The 15,066-nt window shown below is 39.3% G+C and overlaps 1 protein-coding gene across 5 annotated transcripts in view; it reads left to right on the forward strand.

The window, feature by feature from the left end:
• The window catches only part of FAM118B (family with sequence similarity 118 member B), a 48,591-nt gene extending 33,612 nt beyond the window's left edge, over positions 1-14,979 (forward strand). For 2 of the 5 annotated variants that reach the window (XR_006297308.1, XR_006297309.1), the window contains exons 4-9: positions 3,954-4,181; positions 6,302-6,430; positions 7,743-8,028; positions 11,936-12,048; positions 14,127-14,186; positions 14,450-14,979. Coding sequence is in view for 2 of the 5 variants with exons in the window: in XM_043579768.1 (XP_043435703.1) it covers positions 3,954-4,181; positions 6,302-6,430; positions 7,743-8,028; positions 14,127-14,186; positions 14,450-14,463 (717 nt within the window). In the remaining 3 variants the exon portion in view is untranslated. The remainder of the gene's footprint in view (positions 1-3,953; positions 4,182-6,301; positions 6,431-7,742; positions 8,029-11,935; positions 12,049-14,126; positions 14,187-14,449) is intronic. The other 3 variants (XR_006297310.1, XM_043579768.1, XM_043579769.1) reach the window with 3 other exon arrangements.
• Positions 14,980-15,066: the final 87 nt, after the last annotated feature.

The following is a 15,066-nucleotide window of genomic DNA, read 5'->3' on the forward strand; positions in this document are numbered from 1 at the left end:
TCATGATCTCATGGTTCCTGAGTTCAGTCCCCCGCATTAGGCTCTCTGCTGTCAGCACAGAGTCTGCTTTAGAATCCTCTGTTCCCCTCTCTCTGCCCCTCCCTCACTCATGCGTGCTTTCTCTCTCTAAATAAATAAACTTAAAGCCAAATTTTAAAAAGACACACACACAAACTTGAAAATTTGAACACTAGGTATTTGATATTAAGGAATTCGTATTACTGCTTTTTTTTTTTTAGGTGTGATAGGTGGTATTGCAGTTTTGTTTTATATGTAAAGGGGAGTCCTTATCTTTTAGGGAACTGTTGAAGTATCTGCATGAAATGATGTTTGGGAATCGCTTCAGAAGAAATTCCACGAAGGGGAGAAGGTGGCAGGGGTGTGGTAGAGGGGAGCTTAGATGAAATAAGATGGGCCATGTGTGGTAATTGTTGAAACTGGATGATGGGTCTACAGGGGGCATTATGTTCTTTTTACTTTTACATGTTTTGAAAATGTCCTTTTTTTTTCTTTCTTTCTTTTCTTTTTTTTTTTTTTTTTTTTTTTTTTTTTTTTTAAGAATCTAACAGCAGTAACATGGCAGGGTTAATAGACCTGTCTACTGGGCCAGTTTTTTGTAAGGCGGTGACATTGTGCATTCAATGCAGAGAACTTGGGTTTCAGAATCAGACTTGGCATTTAAATGAACTAGGACCCTGGGAAAATCACTGAACTTCTCAGAATCTATTTTTGCACCTGTAAAAACTGGGCTAATACTACTTAACTCATGTGAAGAACAAGTGAGATAATGTATATGAAGTGTTTGGCACATAGTAAATGTACTATAAATGGTCATAACCTTCGTTGGGAAGAGTCAGGATTTTGTTTCTTACTGTATCTGGTATCAGAAAGATGCGAGTTACAGGGTAAAAAGGAAATGAAGTAGCACTGGATTCAATTCACTGTTTTAAATGAATGAGAACATGTCCTTAAAATTGTGTGGGAGTTTGGCATTTCCTTTGGACCATGGAACCTCCTTGTTTGTTTTCATTCCTTTGTCTTTGCTTAGACTGCTGGTGGGAAACTTAGTTCTAGGGTCACATGCTTTCAGGGAGAGAAGTGTTCGTTTTAAAGTCTGAGGAAATCAGTACAGCTGCAGAAGTCTCTCTCGTTCCTCTCGGTGTTGATATGCAAGATGTGATAACTTAAAGGAATAGAACTAAGAGATAGCTGAAATAAATGACCTATAACATTTATTCCCAGGCTTTAACCTTTTGTATCTCTTTCCTTAGAAGCAAGGAACTATTCCATACCCGTGATTACCTACCTGATTGTATACTCAGGTGTTTTTATCTGTGTGCGTAATGATTAACTGGCTCTAGAATATACTATTATATGACTTTGTATGAATCAGAGTACAAAATGAAGATATAAAGCCCAATAAGGAAGTTTTTAAAATCACTATAGTTTTTATTTCATTTGAAACTTAATTTCGCTTTTTTTGAGTAGGTATTATGCACATTGCAGAAATCAAAATGATGTAAAAAGGTCTACATTATGTTGTGACACTTCACTCCCACCATGTCTTTGTCTATCTCCTCTTCCCACATTCACCCCTCCCCCATAGGTCACCACTCTTACTAGCTTTTTGAGCATCCTTCCAGTGTTCCTCTTTGTAAAACAAGCAAATATTCTTACCTCACTACCTCCTCCATCCCCCATGTCAATAGGTACATTCTTTTTTTATTTTTTTAATAGATTTGTTTTAAGATTATTTATTTTGAGAGAGAGAGAGCACGCACACAGGGGGGCCAGAGAGAGAGAAAGAGAATCCTAAGCAAGCTCTGCATTCTCAGCACAGATCCTCATGTGGGGGCTCATACTCACGAACCATGAGATCATAACCTGAGCCGAAGTTGGGTGCTTAACCAACTAAGCCACTCAGGCACCCCAGGTACGTTCTAAAGGTACTGTTCTGCACCTTGTTTGTTTTACTTAACAGTATATCCTGGAGATCTTTCCATACCAGCTTCCTTTATATGGGTTCTTGGCCATATCCATCTCCTACATGTGGATACTTCGCTTGTTTCCCGTTTTTTACCACTACAGATAACAGAGCAGTGATAATCTTGTATATGTCATTTCATTTGTTTGAAGTATATCTGTGGGATATATTCCCCGAAATGGAACTGCAAGACTGTAGGGTAATTGGGTTGTAATTTTGGTAGGTATTACAGGGGCATCATATTTTTGGTAAGTGTGATTATAGGTTCTTCACAGTTTCTGATCAGATCGTTCATTCTGATAAAGTGTTAGAGTCCCCAGTTGGTTGTCTGTGGGTTGCTAGTATGTGATGTAATTATTAGTGCCATTATGTAATGAAAATGGACAAGTTGAAAAACATGACCCACATTCTTAGCCACATAAATATGGTCTGTAGCATCTAGTTAGCCCTAGAAGAGGATCTTTGAGCACGCTGATGAATGAGAAGCCTGTCTAGTGGTAGATACAGCATGGAATAGTGATTGATAGACAAGATAAACTTCAAGGTGTCTCACCATCAAATACAGAGATACTGTTTCACCCCTGTGCTCCAGTTTTTCTACAGTTTAAATATTTACCATTTTTTGGTAGGTATAATTTTTAAAGAATGGATAGTTTTTAAAAATACCTGGAAAAATTAGGAAAAGAATTTGGCACATGGAAGTGTATTTTATGAATCTGCTTATGTGGTTCCATGGAAACGGATTTTTCTCTGAGCATTGTGCTATTAGAAAGATACACAAAGGAAACCAGGAAGGTAGGGGGACTACTTTGAGGAAAAGCAGAAGGAGCTCATTATCTACCTGTCTAGCTGCTAATGGCAATTGCTTGGAGTTTGAATGGGAAATATTGGCGCCTGTATGAACTAATTCTTGCTCTGATATTATCTACTGAAATAGTATTGCAGGAACAAGATAGGGATCAGGCATTTGTTGTAGCACATTACATAGTTACCTTCCCATTTGAAATTCCTGTGCCCCAGGGCCACTTTGTCTTTCAAGTTATAAAGCCACCTTCCTGGGGCGCCTAGGTGGCTCAGTCAGTTAAGTGTCTGGTTAAGCATCTGACTTCAGCTCAGGTCATGATCTCACAGTTTGTGGGTTCTAGCCCAGCGTTGGGCTCTGTGCTGATAGCTGAGAGCCTGGAGCCTGCTTTGGATTCCGTCTCCCTTTTTCTCTGTCCCTCCCCCACTCGTGTTCTCTCTCTCTCTCTCTCTCTCTCTCTCTCTCTCTCTCTCAAAAATAATAAAAATTTAAAAAAAGTTTTTTTAATGAAAAAAATAATAAAAATTACAAAAAATAAAGCCACCTTCCTACCTGAGGTTTGTATTATAGTTCCTCATTAGTTCTTGACATTTACATACATTCAGAATGAACCTGGGAAAGCACTTATTCAGATAAACCATATGTAAAGAAGTAGGATGTCTGTTTTTTTTAACTCATTAGTGTTTGGTATTTTTAATAGTTGCAAAATGCATAATTTTGATAACCTTTGTTATACCCTAAGTATTTTTCCTAGCATATATGTAAATGAATTCCTAAATTATGCTAGGGGAAAAAAACAGGCAGAGAGAAAAGTAAGCAGTTTTTCTTAAATCTATAAGCATCTGTAAAAAGCACCCAGGATTAGAAAAAGAGACACTAAACCACATTTTAGAGCTGTCTTTTAATCTATGAAAATGCTTATTTAGAGAACTTCTTTTTTTTGCATATGATGTAATAGTACCGATCACTTATTATGTGCTAGGCATTGTGCTAAGCATTTGGCATGTATCATCCTATTTTTCCTATAACTCTTTGAGGTAGACAGTATTTTATCCTTATTTTAAGTACAGAGTGTTCTCTTCAAAAATTTGCTGTATAATTGTAATTAAAACAAATGACCTACCACAACACCTAGAATTAATTTTTCTCTTTCAAATCCCTCCCCAGAGAACTAGTAATGTTCGATCCACATTTTTCAAAGACTGTTTATATGAAGTATTTGATGACTTGGAGTCAAAGATGGAAGATTCTGGAAAACAACTCCTTCAGTCAGTTCTCCACCTGATGGAAAATGGAGCCCTCGTATTAACTACAAATTTTGATAATCTCCTGGAACTGTATGCAGCTGATCAGGGAAAACAACTCGAATCCCTTGACCTTACTGATGAGAAAAAGGTAAAAAGTAAAGGATTACTCTCTTCTTTGGGCTAATGGGTTGTGTCTTCAGAAAAACTATTTTCTAGTTGGTATATTATACATTTACTGGTATTTATGTCAAGGTAGAAAGGAAGATTCTTGTCTTTGGTTGGATTTTTTTTTTTTTTTGGTTTTTGAGATAAAATCAACATGAAGTAAAATGCACAGACCTTAAAAGTGTTCAGTTCTGTGAGTTTTGACAGTTTCACCAAATTTCAAAGCAAGGTTATAAAAAGTCATTAGAACTGTAAGATCTCTTTAACGTTTGTGAACATCAGGTGAGTGTAATACTGATTTAGATATCTTAGGATATATTCTTCATGACATTGGAAATGTATGAAAACTACTTTATGATGTCTGGAGAGCAACTTTCAAGCAAAGTGATAGCTGGGTTAAAGTTAATGTTCAGTGGAAACCTTGAGAGCCTTTTTTTTTTTTATTATTATTAATATAGTTCATACTGTACCCAAGCCATTTACCATGATATTATGTTGATCTAGGTCAACTAATAAGATGAGGCTTTTTTCTTAGACTGGTCACTTGAATTTGTAATTTGAACTCTAGCACCAATAGGAGATTCTGTAGATACACCAACATTTACCTAATTGATGAAATACGGTGAAGCCATGAAAGGGAAAATATTTTTATCGCCATAAAAAGATGTCAGAGACATGATCAAAGAAGAAGAAGAAGAAAAAAAAAGAAAAAAGCAGGTTGTAAAATGCCACCAGGTTTCATGTGCCCTGCTTTGTATTTTTGTAATTTTCCTTCTACACTTTGTTTTCCAAGGAACCTGTCTTTGTGTCCAACCTAGAGCCCAAATAACTAGAGTTTGGATAGAAAAGTGTTTCACCCACTGGCATTCATTGTCCCAGTACACTGTCTCTGCCAGAGAAGTAGCTACAATATCATTCTTGAGATTTCTTGTGATTTTGCTGACCTTGAAGTCAGGTTTTGAAAGGAAATCAAATGTTAAGGCTAGTATCAGACTTGCTATTTTCTTTCTCTTTTAAATCTTGGAACCTCAAGATTTGCTTTGTATTTTTAGTTCACACGAGGGCCATATTGAAGTCTAGTGGTTAAAGCCATTGACTGGTAGTCAGAATGGGGCCTAGTGATATTCAGATTCAGTATCTGTCCGCCTGTTTACTATTTTTCCTAACCCATACCTAATTTCTCTAGAATGTTAAGAGAATAAAATTATGCTTTCTCAGGGTCTTGAGTAAATGGAACCATGGCATCCAGGTGGCTATTGTTATCATTGTCCCTAAGTGACTGTTCTTCATTGGTAACCTTTTAGGTAACTCAGGCGAGACCGAAGTGATTCTTGTGTTGCTTATCAGCTGCACAAGAAACCACCCTAAACGCTGGAGCTTCAAACATTTTATTTGCCCATGATAATGTGAATGAGTGATCTGAGCTGGGCTTAGAGGCTCAGTTTGGCAGTCCTGCTGGTTTTACCGGTTCCCCACATGGTTGCAGTCATCCGAGGGCTAGACTAAGTCTGGGTGGTGTCAGGTGGCCCTTGTTTCCATGTCTGGTGGTACAGGCAGTGGCTGGGCCACACATCTCTAGCGGGCTAGCCAAGGCTGCTTCACACGGTAGCTGGGTTCCAAAAGCAGCAAAAGAGAAAGGAGACTCACACCAACATTTTTCAAGTTGCTGCATGCATTGTGTTTGCTAACGCCACGTTGGCTGAAGCAGGCCAGTGGCCAAGCCTGGAGTAAGTGCGAAAAGGGACTACACAGGGCCTGGATACAAGGAGGCTTGATATCTTAGGGATCATTACTGAAACAGTCATCCATAGCTGTCATGTATATCACCAGTGGTAAGAGCCCTGTCATTTCTGCAACTGATGATAAGTAATACCTAATTTTTGATGGCTACTTTCAAAGAGAAATTGCCAGACGTGCTTCTATCAGTCCTAACAGCCACACCTCAAATGGAAACTGAGGCCACATTGGGTTTTGCGTTCTTGCCCTGTGATGTAAAGAGTTATGTCAGCAGCCTGATCCATAAAAACAGTCTCTTACCCATGGGGACCTTTAAGCAGGTGCTCAGCCCTGCCGACCTGGTTGAGCTATATTTGTGTTATATAGGTTCTAGAGTGGGCTCAGGAGAAGCGGAAGCTGAGCGTCTTACACATCCATGGAGTCTACACCAATCCTAGTGGCATTGTTCTGCACCCAGCAGGGTATCAGAATGTGCTCAGGAACACTGAAGTTATGGTGAGTAGTGCTGGTCTTGCTGGTCTCAAGAAGGCCTTCCTGGGAAACCTCTAAATATACTGTTGGTCTTCATGGGATGACATTTTCCCTATGAGTTAAAACTGGAAGTTCAGACATTCTTTCTGTGCTTCTTAGCTTGTGGTTGTGCAGGCCATCTTAGGAATTTTGGAACGTCTCTTCAGGTATCAAGCCATAGGGTTTTACTTTATTCCTGATTGACAGCCAGCAGATGGCACTCTGTCATTGGCATCATCCTTGCATACAAAGAATACATTATTACCCTTCTTCATCCTTTGGTTTGTTATAGTATTAATAACCCTCTCTCTGCCAAAAACAATTTATGTACCTTTTTGCTGACCAATCACTCCTAGAACATACATTCTAAGAGACTGTGTGTGAACAGGGATGGGCTTATATTGAAGTAACACACTTATTCACACTGCTCAGTGCAAAAATTGAAAAAAATTAGCGTGACAAAAAAGCTTTGTGGAAAAGCTTGTTGCTTTTTGGGGACACAAATTTTAGACTTGTTTATATGTATGTGTGAACACCAGAAACACTCTCTGGCCAGGGATATGTGGGGAAAATTCACTGGCCCCCCAACTCTCCAACTCTGAGACTGGTATATACTGGCTGTTTTCAGGGCTGGATGATAGTATCTTTGCATGATGCAGCAAAAGAAAGACCAGGAAAAGCACAAGGGACTCTTTTCCACCTTTCCTCTTTTCCACGCTTTCCCTGACGTTGGTTTTAATTGCATCCATCATTGACATTGAGTGATCCATAAGCAGAATCATTTCTGATGTTTTTATATGTACGTATATATACATATATGTACATATACACACATGTTGATGTTCTAAGTGTCTTAGCTTTTTTTGAGCAAATCTGGTGATGGAGTGATCTTCTCTGGTGATCCATGGTTCAGTTTGTAAAGCAAAAAAAGAAAATATGATCCAGAAAATGGAAAGAGTAAGATATATTGAAAACTTCTCATTGCTTTATGGCCTCTGGGCACGTAGGTCTGACAAATAAACTATATAGCCATTTGACCAGTGCCAACCCAGTGAAAGCCTGAATAGAGAGTAATAGAATGCTAGGTAAAGATAAAATTTTGGACTAGTCATCAACTTACAGGAATATACAGGATCAGACTCCTTTGTGGAATGAATATACCTCCTTAAATTTTCATTGAGTGATCATCACAGGCTGCTAAATGTAGCAGTTGTGAGCCTGTTGACTTTTTTGTTTTTGACATGCCTTGCGTGTGTCTTCACAGTGTCATTTAATATGTCGTTTCTTTTCCTGCAAGAGAGAGATTCAGAAACTGTATGAGAACAAGTCATTTCTTTTCCTGGGCTGTGGCTGGACTGTGGATGATACCACTTTCCAAGCCCTTTTTCTGGAGGCTGTGAAGCATAAATCTGACTTAGAACATTTCATGCTGGTTCGGAGAGGAGATGTGGATGAGTTCAAGAAGCTTCGAGAAAACATGCTGGACAAAGGAATTAAGGTCATCTCCTATGGAAATGAATATGCTGATCTCCCAGAATATTTCAGGCGACTGACATGTGAGATCTCCACGAGGGGTAGATCAGGTAAGATGTATTTTGACACTGAGAATAACAGCTCCTTTTATGTATTTGTGATGAGTAAAATCATTACCAACACAAGGACTATAATCGCAACCATATTATGAAGGGAGATCATGGTTAGTCTTTGCGTTAGACTAAGTGCCATTTGGATATTAGGAAAGTGGACCAAGACATAGTCAAGCAGTTTAATATAGAAGTGGGAAGAATAAAAAAAGCCTAATTGTCAGTGAAATGCAATTAAAATTTAGATTGTAGGGCGCCTAGATGGCTCAGTTAGTTAAGCGTCCGACTCTTGGTTTTGGCTCTCAGGTCGTGACCTCATGGTCTCATGAGTTCAGGCCCCACATTCTGGCTCTGTGCTGTGCTGGCAGTGCAAAGCCTGCTTAGGATTCTTACCTTCTCTCTGTCCCTCCCCCAACTCATGGTGTCTCTGTCTCTCTCAAATAAACTTTAAAAAAAAAAATAGGGGTACCTGGGTGGCTCAGTCCATTAAGCGTCTGCTTTCCTCAGGTGACATGATCTCATGGTTTATGGGTTCGAGCCCCGCATCGTAAGCCCAGAGCCTGGAGCCTGTTTGGGATTCTGTCTGTCCTTCTCTCTCTGCCCCTCCCCCATTCGTGCTCTGCCTCTGTCTCTCTCACAAGTAAACATTAAAAAAAAGTTTTTTAATAAAAAAGTAAAATAATAAAATTTAGATTTCGAAATCAAAAAGAATGATAGATAACTCAGTTTTGGCTACAGCTATGAGGAAAGAAATGTATTCACATCATGTTGGTGGGAAGGTAAAATTAGTACAGCTTTTCTGAAGGGGAAGTTTTGGAATATTCCTCAAAATTTAAAAACTTTTGACCTAGAAATCCCACTTGATGCAATTTATCTTACATACTTCTCCTAAGGAGATAATTAGACAATTGCACAGTTATACTACGTAATTGCATAGAGATAACACGTGCGGGAATGTAATCAGTTTTGAATATAATGGCCAAAAAAAAGGAAGCAACCTAAAATATTCCAGTTAATATGGAATTTGCAAATACATCAGCATTTTTTAATTGATGAAACACAAGCCATAAGAGGGAAAATTTTGTTGCCCAAAAAGACATCAGACACCTAATACTGTGCATAAAGAACAGCAGGTTGTAGAATGCGATGGTCCGTCCTATTCATACAGAATTGTAGATGTATTCTATTTTTGTTTGTGTCTGTATTGAGAAATATCCGGAATGATGTTTATTAAATTAACTCTGGTTTCTTTTTGGGGTAGGATTTAAGGTGTTTCTTTTTCAGTGTTTTTCTGTTAGCATTTCCAACAGTGATTATGTATTATCTTTACAAATAGAAAAAACACCTAAAATATTATTTGGAAACTGTTATGGTGGTATTAAATATAGAGGTTAGTGGTACCACTCGTTATTTTACCTCCAGCTTTTTTTTTTTTTTTTTTTTAAGTTTATTTATCTTTAGAGGGAGAGAGAGCGAGTGAGCACGCATGCCCATAGGTGCGGGAGCGGGGCAGAGAGAGAGGGACAGAGAATCCAGGAACCCCTGCCTCCAGGTTCTGACAAAGCTAAATGGGGATAAAAGGTTTGGTTTATTAATGGCTCCAGACAAGCTCCCAGTACCCTACAAAATGCAGAATTTTTTGGTATCAGCTAAATTGGAGAATGCTTTTTAAAACTTTGCTGTTGTGGGGCGCCTGGGTGGTTCAGTCTCAGTCAAGTGTCTGACTCTTGATTTCAGCTCAGGTCATGATCTCGGGGTTATGGGATCAAGCTCTGCTTTGGGCTCCTTGCTGAGCCTGGAGCCTGCTGAAGATTCTCTCCTTCTGCCCCTCTTCCCCACTCATGTACACTCTCTTCTCTAAAATAAAAATCCCACAAACAACCCACTTTGCTGTTGTATGTAGTATATATTCTGAAAAGTGTATGTTAATATATATTTTCATTGTCAATCTGAATGCATCTTAGGGGACCTAAGAAAGTACAGGTAATTTAATATAGAGAGAAATTTTCCTAAATCTGATATTTCTTTTCTGAATCACATTGTTTCAAGTGGAGTTCTCCTATAATGAGAAATTCCACAAGCTCTTAGATATCAATGGCTATGCTTTGATGGAACCAGATTTGTAAAAGGCATCACCATAACTGAACACCAAAAACGATATCAACCCTTTTTCCCAAAGACTTTAGAACTGTCCCCCCTCTTTTTTTTTTTTTTTTAAGTTTACTTATTTTGAGAGAGAGAGAGTGGGGAAAGGTCAGAGAGATGGTGGGGGGGGAGAATCCCAAGCAGGCTCCACACTGTCAGCACAGAGCCCAATGTGGGGCTTGAACCCACAAACTGTGTGATCATGACCTGAGCTGAAACCAAGAGTCGGATGCTTAACAGACTGAGTCACCCAGGTGCCCCCAGAAAACCTTTTTTTAATGTTTTTATTTTAATTCCAGTATATTAGTTTCACATGTACAATATAGCAATTCATCACTTTCATACATCACCTGGTGCTCACCGCCACACATGCATTCCTTAATCCCCATCATCTGTTTACCCATTCCCTCACCCACCTTTCCTCTGGTAACTCTAAGTTGGCTCTCTGTAGTTAAGAATCTGTTTTGTGATTTGTCTCTCTCTTTTTTTCCTCCTTTGTTCATTTTTTGTTTCTTAAATTACACAGGTGAGATCCTATGGTATTTGTCCTTTCTCTGACTTATTTTGCTTAGCATTATACTCTCCAGCTTCATGCATGTCATTGCTAATGGCAAGATTTCATTCTTTTTTATGGCTGAGTACTATTCCAGTACACACACACACACACACACACACACACACACACACACACCCTCACATCTTTATCCATTCATCAAGTGATAGACACTTGGGCTGTTTCCATTTCCTGGCTATTGTAAATACTCCTGCTATAAACAGGGGTGCATGTATCCCTTGGAATTAGTGTTTTTATATTCTTTGGGTAAATATCCAATAGTGTGATTGCTGGGTCATAGGGTAGTTCTATTTTTAACTTTTTGAGGACCCTCTATACTGTTTTCCACAGTGTGTGTACCAGTTTGCATTCCTACCACAGTGCACAAGGGTTCTTTTTCTCTACATTCTCGCCAACACCAGTTGTTTCTTATGTTGATTTTAGCCAATATGACAGGTGTGAGGTGATATCTCACTGTAGTTTTGATTTGTTTTTCCTTGATGGTAAGTAATGGTGAACATGTTTTCATGTTTCTGTTGGCCATCTATAGGTCTTCTTTGGAGAAATGTCTGTTCATGTCTTCTGCCTGTTTTTTGTTTTAATTTGTTTGTTTGTTTATTTAGTTTTTGAGAGAGAGAGAAAGACAGACGCCAGTGGCGGAGGGGCAGAGAGAGAGGGAGACACAGAATTGGAAGCAAGTTCCAGGCTCTGAGCTGTCAGCACAGAGCCCGATGCAGGGCTCGAACTCGCGGACTGTGAGATCATGACCTGAGCTGAAGTCGGATGCTCACCTGACTGAGCCACCCAGGCACCCCTTCTGCCGGTTTTTTAATTGGATTATTGGGGGGGGGGGGGTTGGGGTGTGTTGAGTTTTATAAGTTCTTTATATATTTTGGATACTAACCCTTTATCAGATAGGTTATATGCAGATATCTTCTCCTGCATTTAGTAGGTTGCCTTTTAGTTTTGCGGATTGTTTCTTTTGCTGTGCAGAAGCTTTTTATTTTGATGTAGTCCCAATATTTTATTTTTGCTTTTGTTTCCCTTGCCTCAGGAGACATATGTAGAAAAAAAATTGCTACGACCAATGTCAAAGAGGTTACTGCCTGTGTTCTTTTGTAGGATTTTTTATGGTTTTTAGAAAATCCTTTCAAAAGACAAACCTTTGGGTTTGTCTCTTGTGAAAACAATTTGCTATTCTTTCTTTAGGGATGCATTTTCTGCTGTCCTGCCATGCTTCAGATTCTTCTGTTGTTGGCCCACACTTAGGACTTTTCAGTAGGCTTTTCCACTGAGCATATTGTATTGTCATCAAACAAGAGGTACCTACCCAAGCTCTGCATATTTCTCTTGATCCGCATTTTGAGACCTTCTACCCAGAGATGATGCTAAAATTAAAAGCAATAACAAAATCCCCCTGTTCAGCTGTTCCTGTTAAACAAAATCTTTTCTTAACAAACATCATTAGAAGTGTTGTAGAGTGGCACAAATCCTGTTAGCTACATGGGCTTCCTCCCAAAGGGGCTTTCCCCAAAGTTATCACTCAGTTGGGCATTCTGAACTTTCAAAAATGAAGGATTCTCAGTATGACCCAGGGGGCTTTATTTGAGTGGTCAGCTTGAGTTTGTGATTGGAAATCGAGCAGAGTAGTTTTAGGTTAAAAACATTATTTCATTTTGAGACCAGTCAAGCTTATCTTCCATGCTTGGTTATGATTTGCGTTTTTGTAGATACATCCTAATAAGAGGTCTTTTGCTGTTAACACTGAAATTTGCTATGTTCCTGGCATTGTGCTGTGTACTTGATTTTGCATAGTGAAAGTTACTTGAATTCAAATGATTCTGTAGGACGTAGTACATTTATTTCAGAAAAATCAAGTAATGGGGAAGGAAAAAATAATTCTTTTATAATTCATTATTGTAATACAAGCAGTTATTTTGGTATATTTCAATTAACAATTTTCCCTGTTGATTTTTTCATAGCTGTAAACGAAGTATACATAGTCTTGGTACATTTTTTATTCAGTTGTACATCTCATACATTTTCCCACATGGCTAGTTTTCATAACCACTATTTTTAATGACTCTGATATACTCCAGTGTGGATGTTAGTTTACCTAATTTTTCCCCTGTGTTAGCCATCTTCTACTTTTTTCTAGTTTTTTTTTTCTATTGTAAGTACTGTTGTGGTGAATTATATGTTCATCCTTGCAAGTTTTCCTTTTGCCAGTAATTTCCTTAGGATGGGTTCTCAGTACAATTACTAGTCAAAGGGAATGAGAATTTTAGTGGTCGATAACTTGCTAAATTTTTTTTTTTTTAACATAAGTAGGAGAGAGGGGTTTGGTGGGGGAGACTCTTAAGCAGGCTCCACGCTCAGCATGGAGCCCGACATGGGGCTCGAACCCACGACCCTGGGATCATGACCTGAGCTGATATCAAGAGTTGGACGCTCAACTGAGCACCCAGGCATCCTCTAAAGTTCTTTTTAAGATGGGGGAATATCAATACTAATTTGTATGTATGAGTGCTTTTATTTATTTATACTCTAAATGGTCATAATTCTGACTAGGGTTTTCTTCCATGTGTTCAAACTTTTTTCCTGCGCTATTATCTATCTCAGGGCTGTCCAATAGAATTTTCTGCAGTGATAGAAATATTGTTATCTTCCCTGTCCAGTATTGTAACCACATGCCACATGTGGCTGTTGAGCATTTGAAATGTGGTTAGTGTGACTAAAGAACAGAATTTCTAACATAAAAGTGTATAGCCACGTGTGGCCAACAGCACCTTACTGGACAGCTCAGATTTAACTCATTTTGTGTTGTCAGAGCGTCTGCTCCTTTTCACTCTTCTACTTGGTTGAGTTTGCTCACTTGCATGCTGCTCCCCATCTCCATCCCTGGATTTTTACCTAAACTTGGCCTTTTTGAGGAGTTAGGGACAACATGCACACTTTGCCCATTTAACGTTTTCTTTACAGACAGCGTTAGTGCAGACTTACTGCTTCCGTTATTTGATATAGTCTGAAGACTAATCCAGTTCATTCTCTCCACCTCCTTTATCTTCCTCTGTGATATGGTCATTACTAAATAATGCCATTCTTGTTAGACCATATGGTTTTATTCCCCATTAGTTGCTTGGTTTTCTTTCTACTGTTAAGAGTTGGGGTTCTGGGTGGCTCAGTTGCTTGAGCATCTCTTGATTTAGGCTCAGGTCATGATCCCAGGGTCATGGAATTGAGCCCCGCATTGGGCTCCACACAGCATGGAGCCTGCTTGGGATTCTCTCCCTCCTTTTGCCCCGTCTCCCATTCACATGCTCTCTAAAATAAAAAAAAAATTTTTTTTAAAGTTTTGGCTTCCCAGTCTAATGCTGATTCTGATGTGCATTCTGTTTAGCAGGGATGGTGAGAGAAGGTCAGCTCAATGGCTCGTCCACAGCACACAGTGAAATAAGAGGTATACTATTTCCTGGTCTGTTTGTCAGTTTTCTTGGCAGAAAATGTTTTCCTGGGGGTTGGTTAAGACCTTGGAGAATGACTTATCTCTCCTACCTGTTAAGGAGTCTGTATTTTCCTATCGAGTCTATCACAAGATTCCTAATATCTGTGATGTCTTGTCTTCTGACGGGTTAAGCTGGACTTAAATATTTATCTGCAGCTTTAGATGTACACATCAGTTTTGTGAGACTTCATTTTATTCTCTTTTCTTTCTTTCCACAGACTGTAGAACATGAGAGGGCTAGAGAGATCATCACCATTAGACCAAACCGTCAGGCCTGACTGTGGAGAGTATTTAACAAGTAAACTTACAAGAACCCAACACAGCTCCGTGGAAGTACCAAAACCCAGCGGTTGAAGGTTGGGGGGGAGAGTTGGGGGTAGGGGGTGTTCCAGCTCAATCCTTCATGCCCACTGGTTCTTGATCTTCTGCGTCCTATTCCAGTTCAAGAATCCCCAAGTGACAGTGGGACCCAATGCAGCTCCCCCACCCCTGGGTGCACATGCCTGTGTCCACACAGCAGATCAGTGCAACACCTCCACTGACCGTGGCTACAGCCCTGCATGAAGGACTTGGGATCTGGATGCTGTGGGACCGCCATGGCCCTTGTTGCAGTTTTGTACTCTATACTTGGTTTTTCAATTAAGCTCAATGGCTTTTTTAAAACATGACTCGAAGCTCTAGTTTTCTAGACCTTTTACAGTGTACAGTATTTTACATAACTGAGCTGTATTAAAAGCTTGTTCATTTACTTCCCAGGGCCCTGGCTCTACTTTTAGAGTCCCTTTAGAAAACAAACCTGCAGAGGCATTAGAGGAGCCTAGTTTTTGTCCCTTAA

This window comes from Prionailurus bengalensis, chromosome D1, assembly GCF_016509475.1.
Source record: "Prionailurus bengalensis isolate Pbe53 chromosome D1, Fcat_Pben_1.1_paternal_pri, whole genome shotgun sequence".
NCBI classification, from domain to species: Eukaryota; Metazoa; Chordata; class Mammalia; order Carnivora; family Felidae; genus Prionailurus; species Prionailurus bengalensis.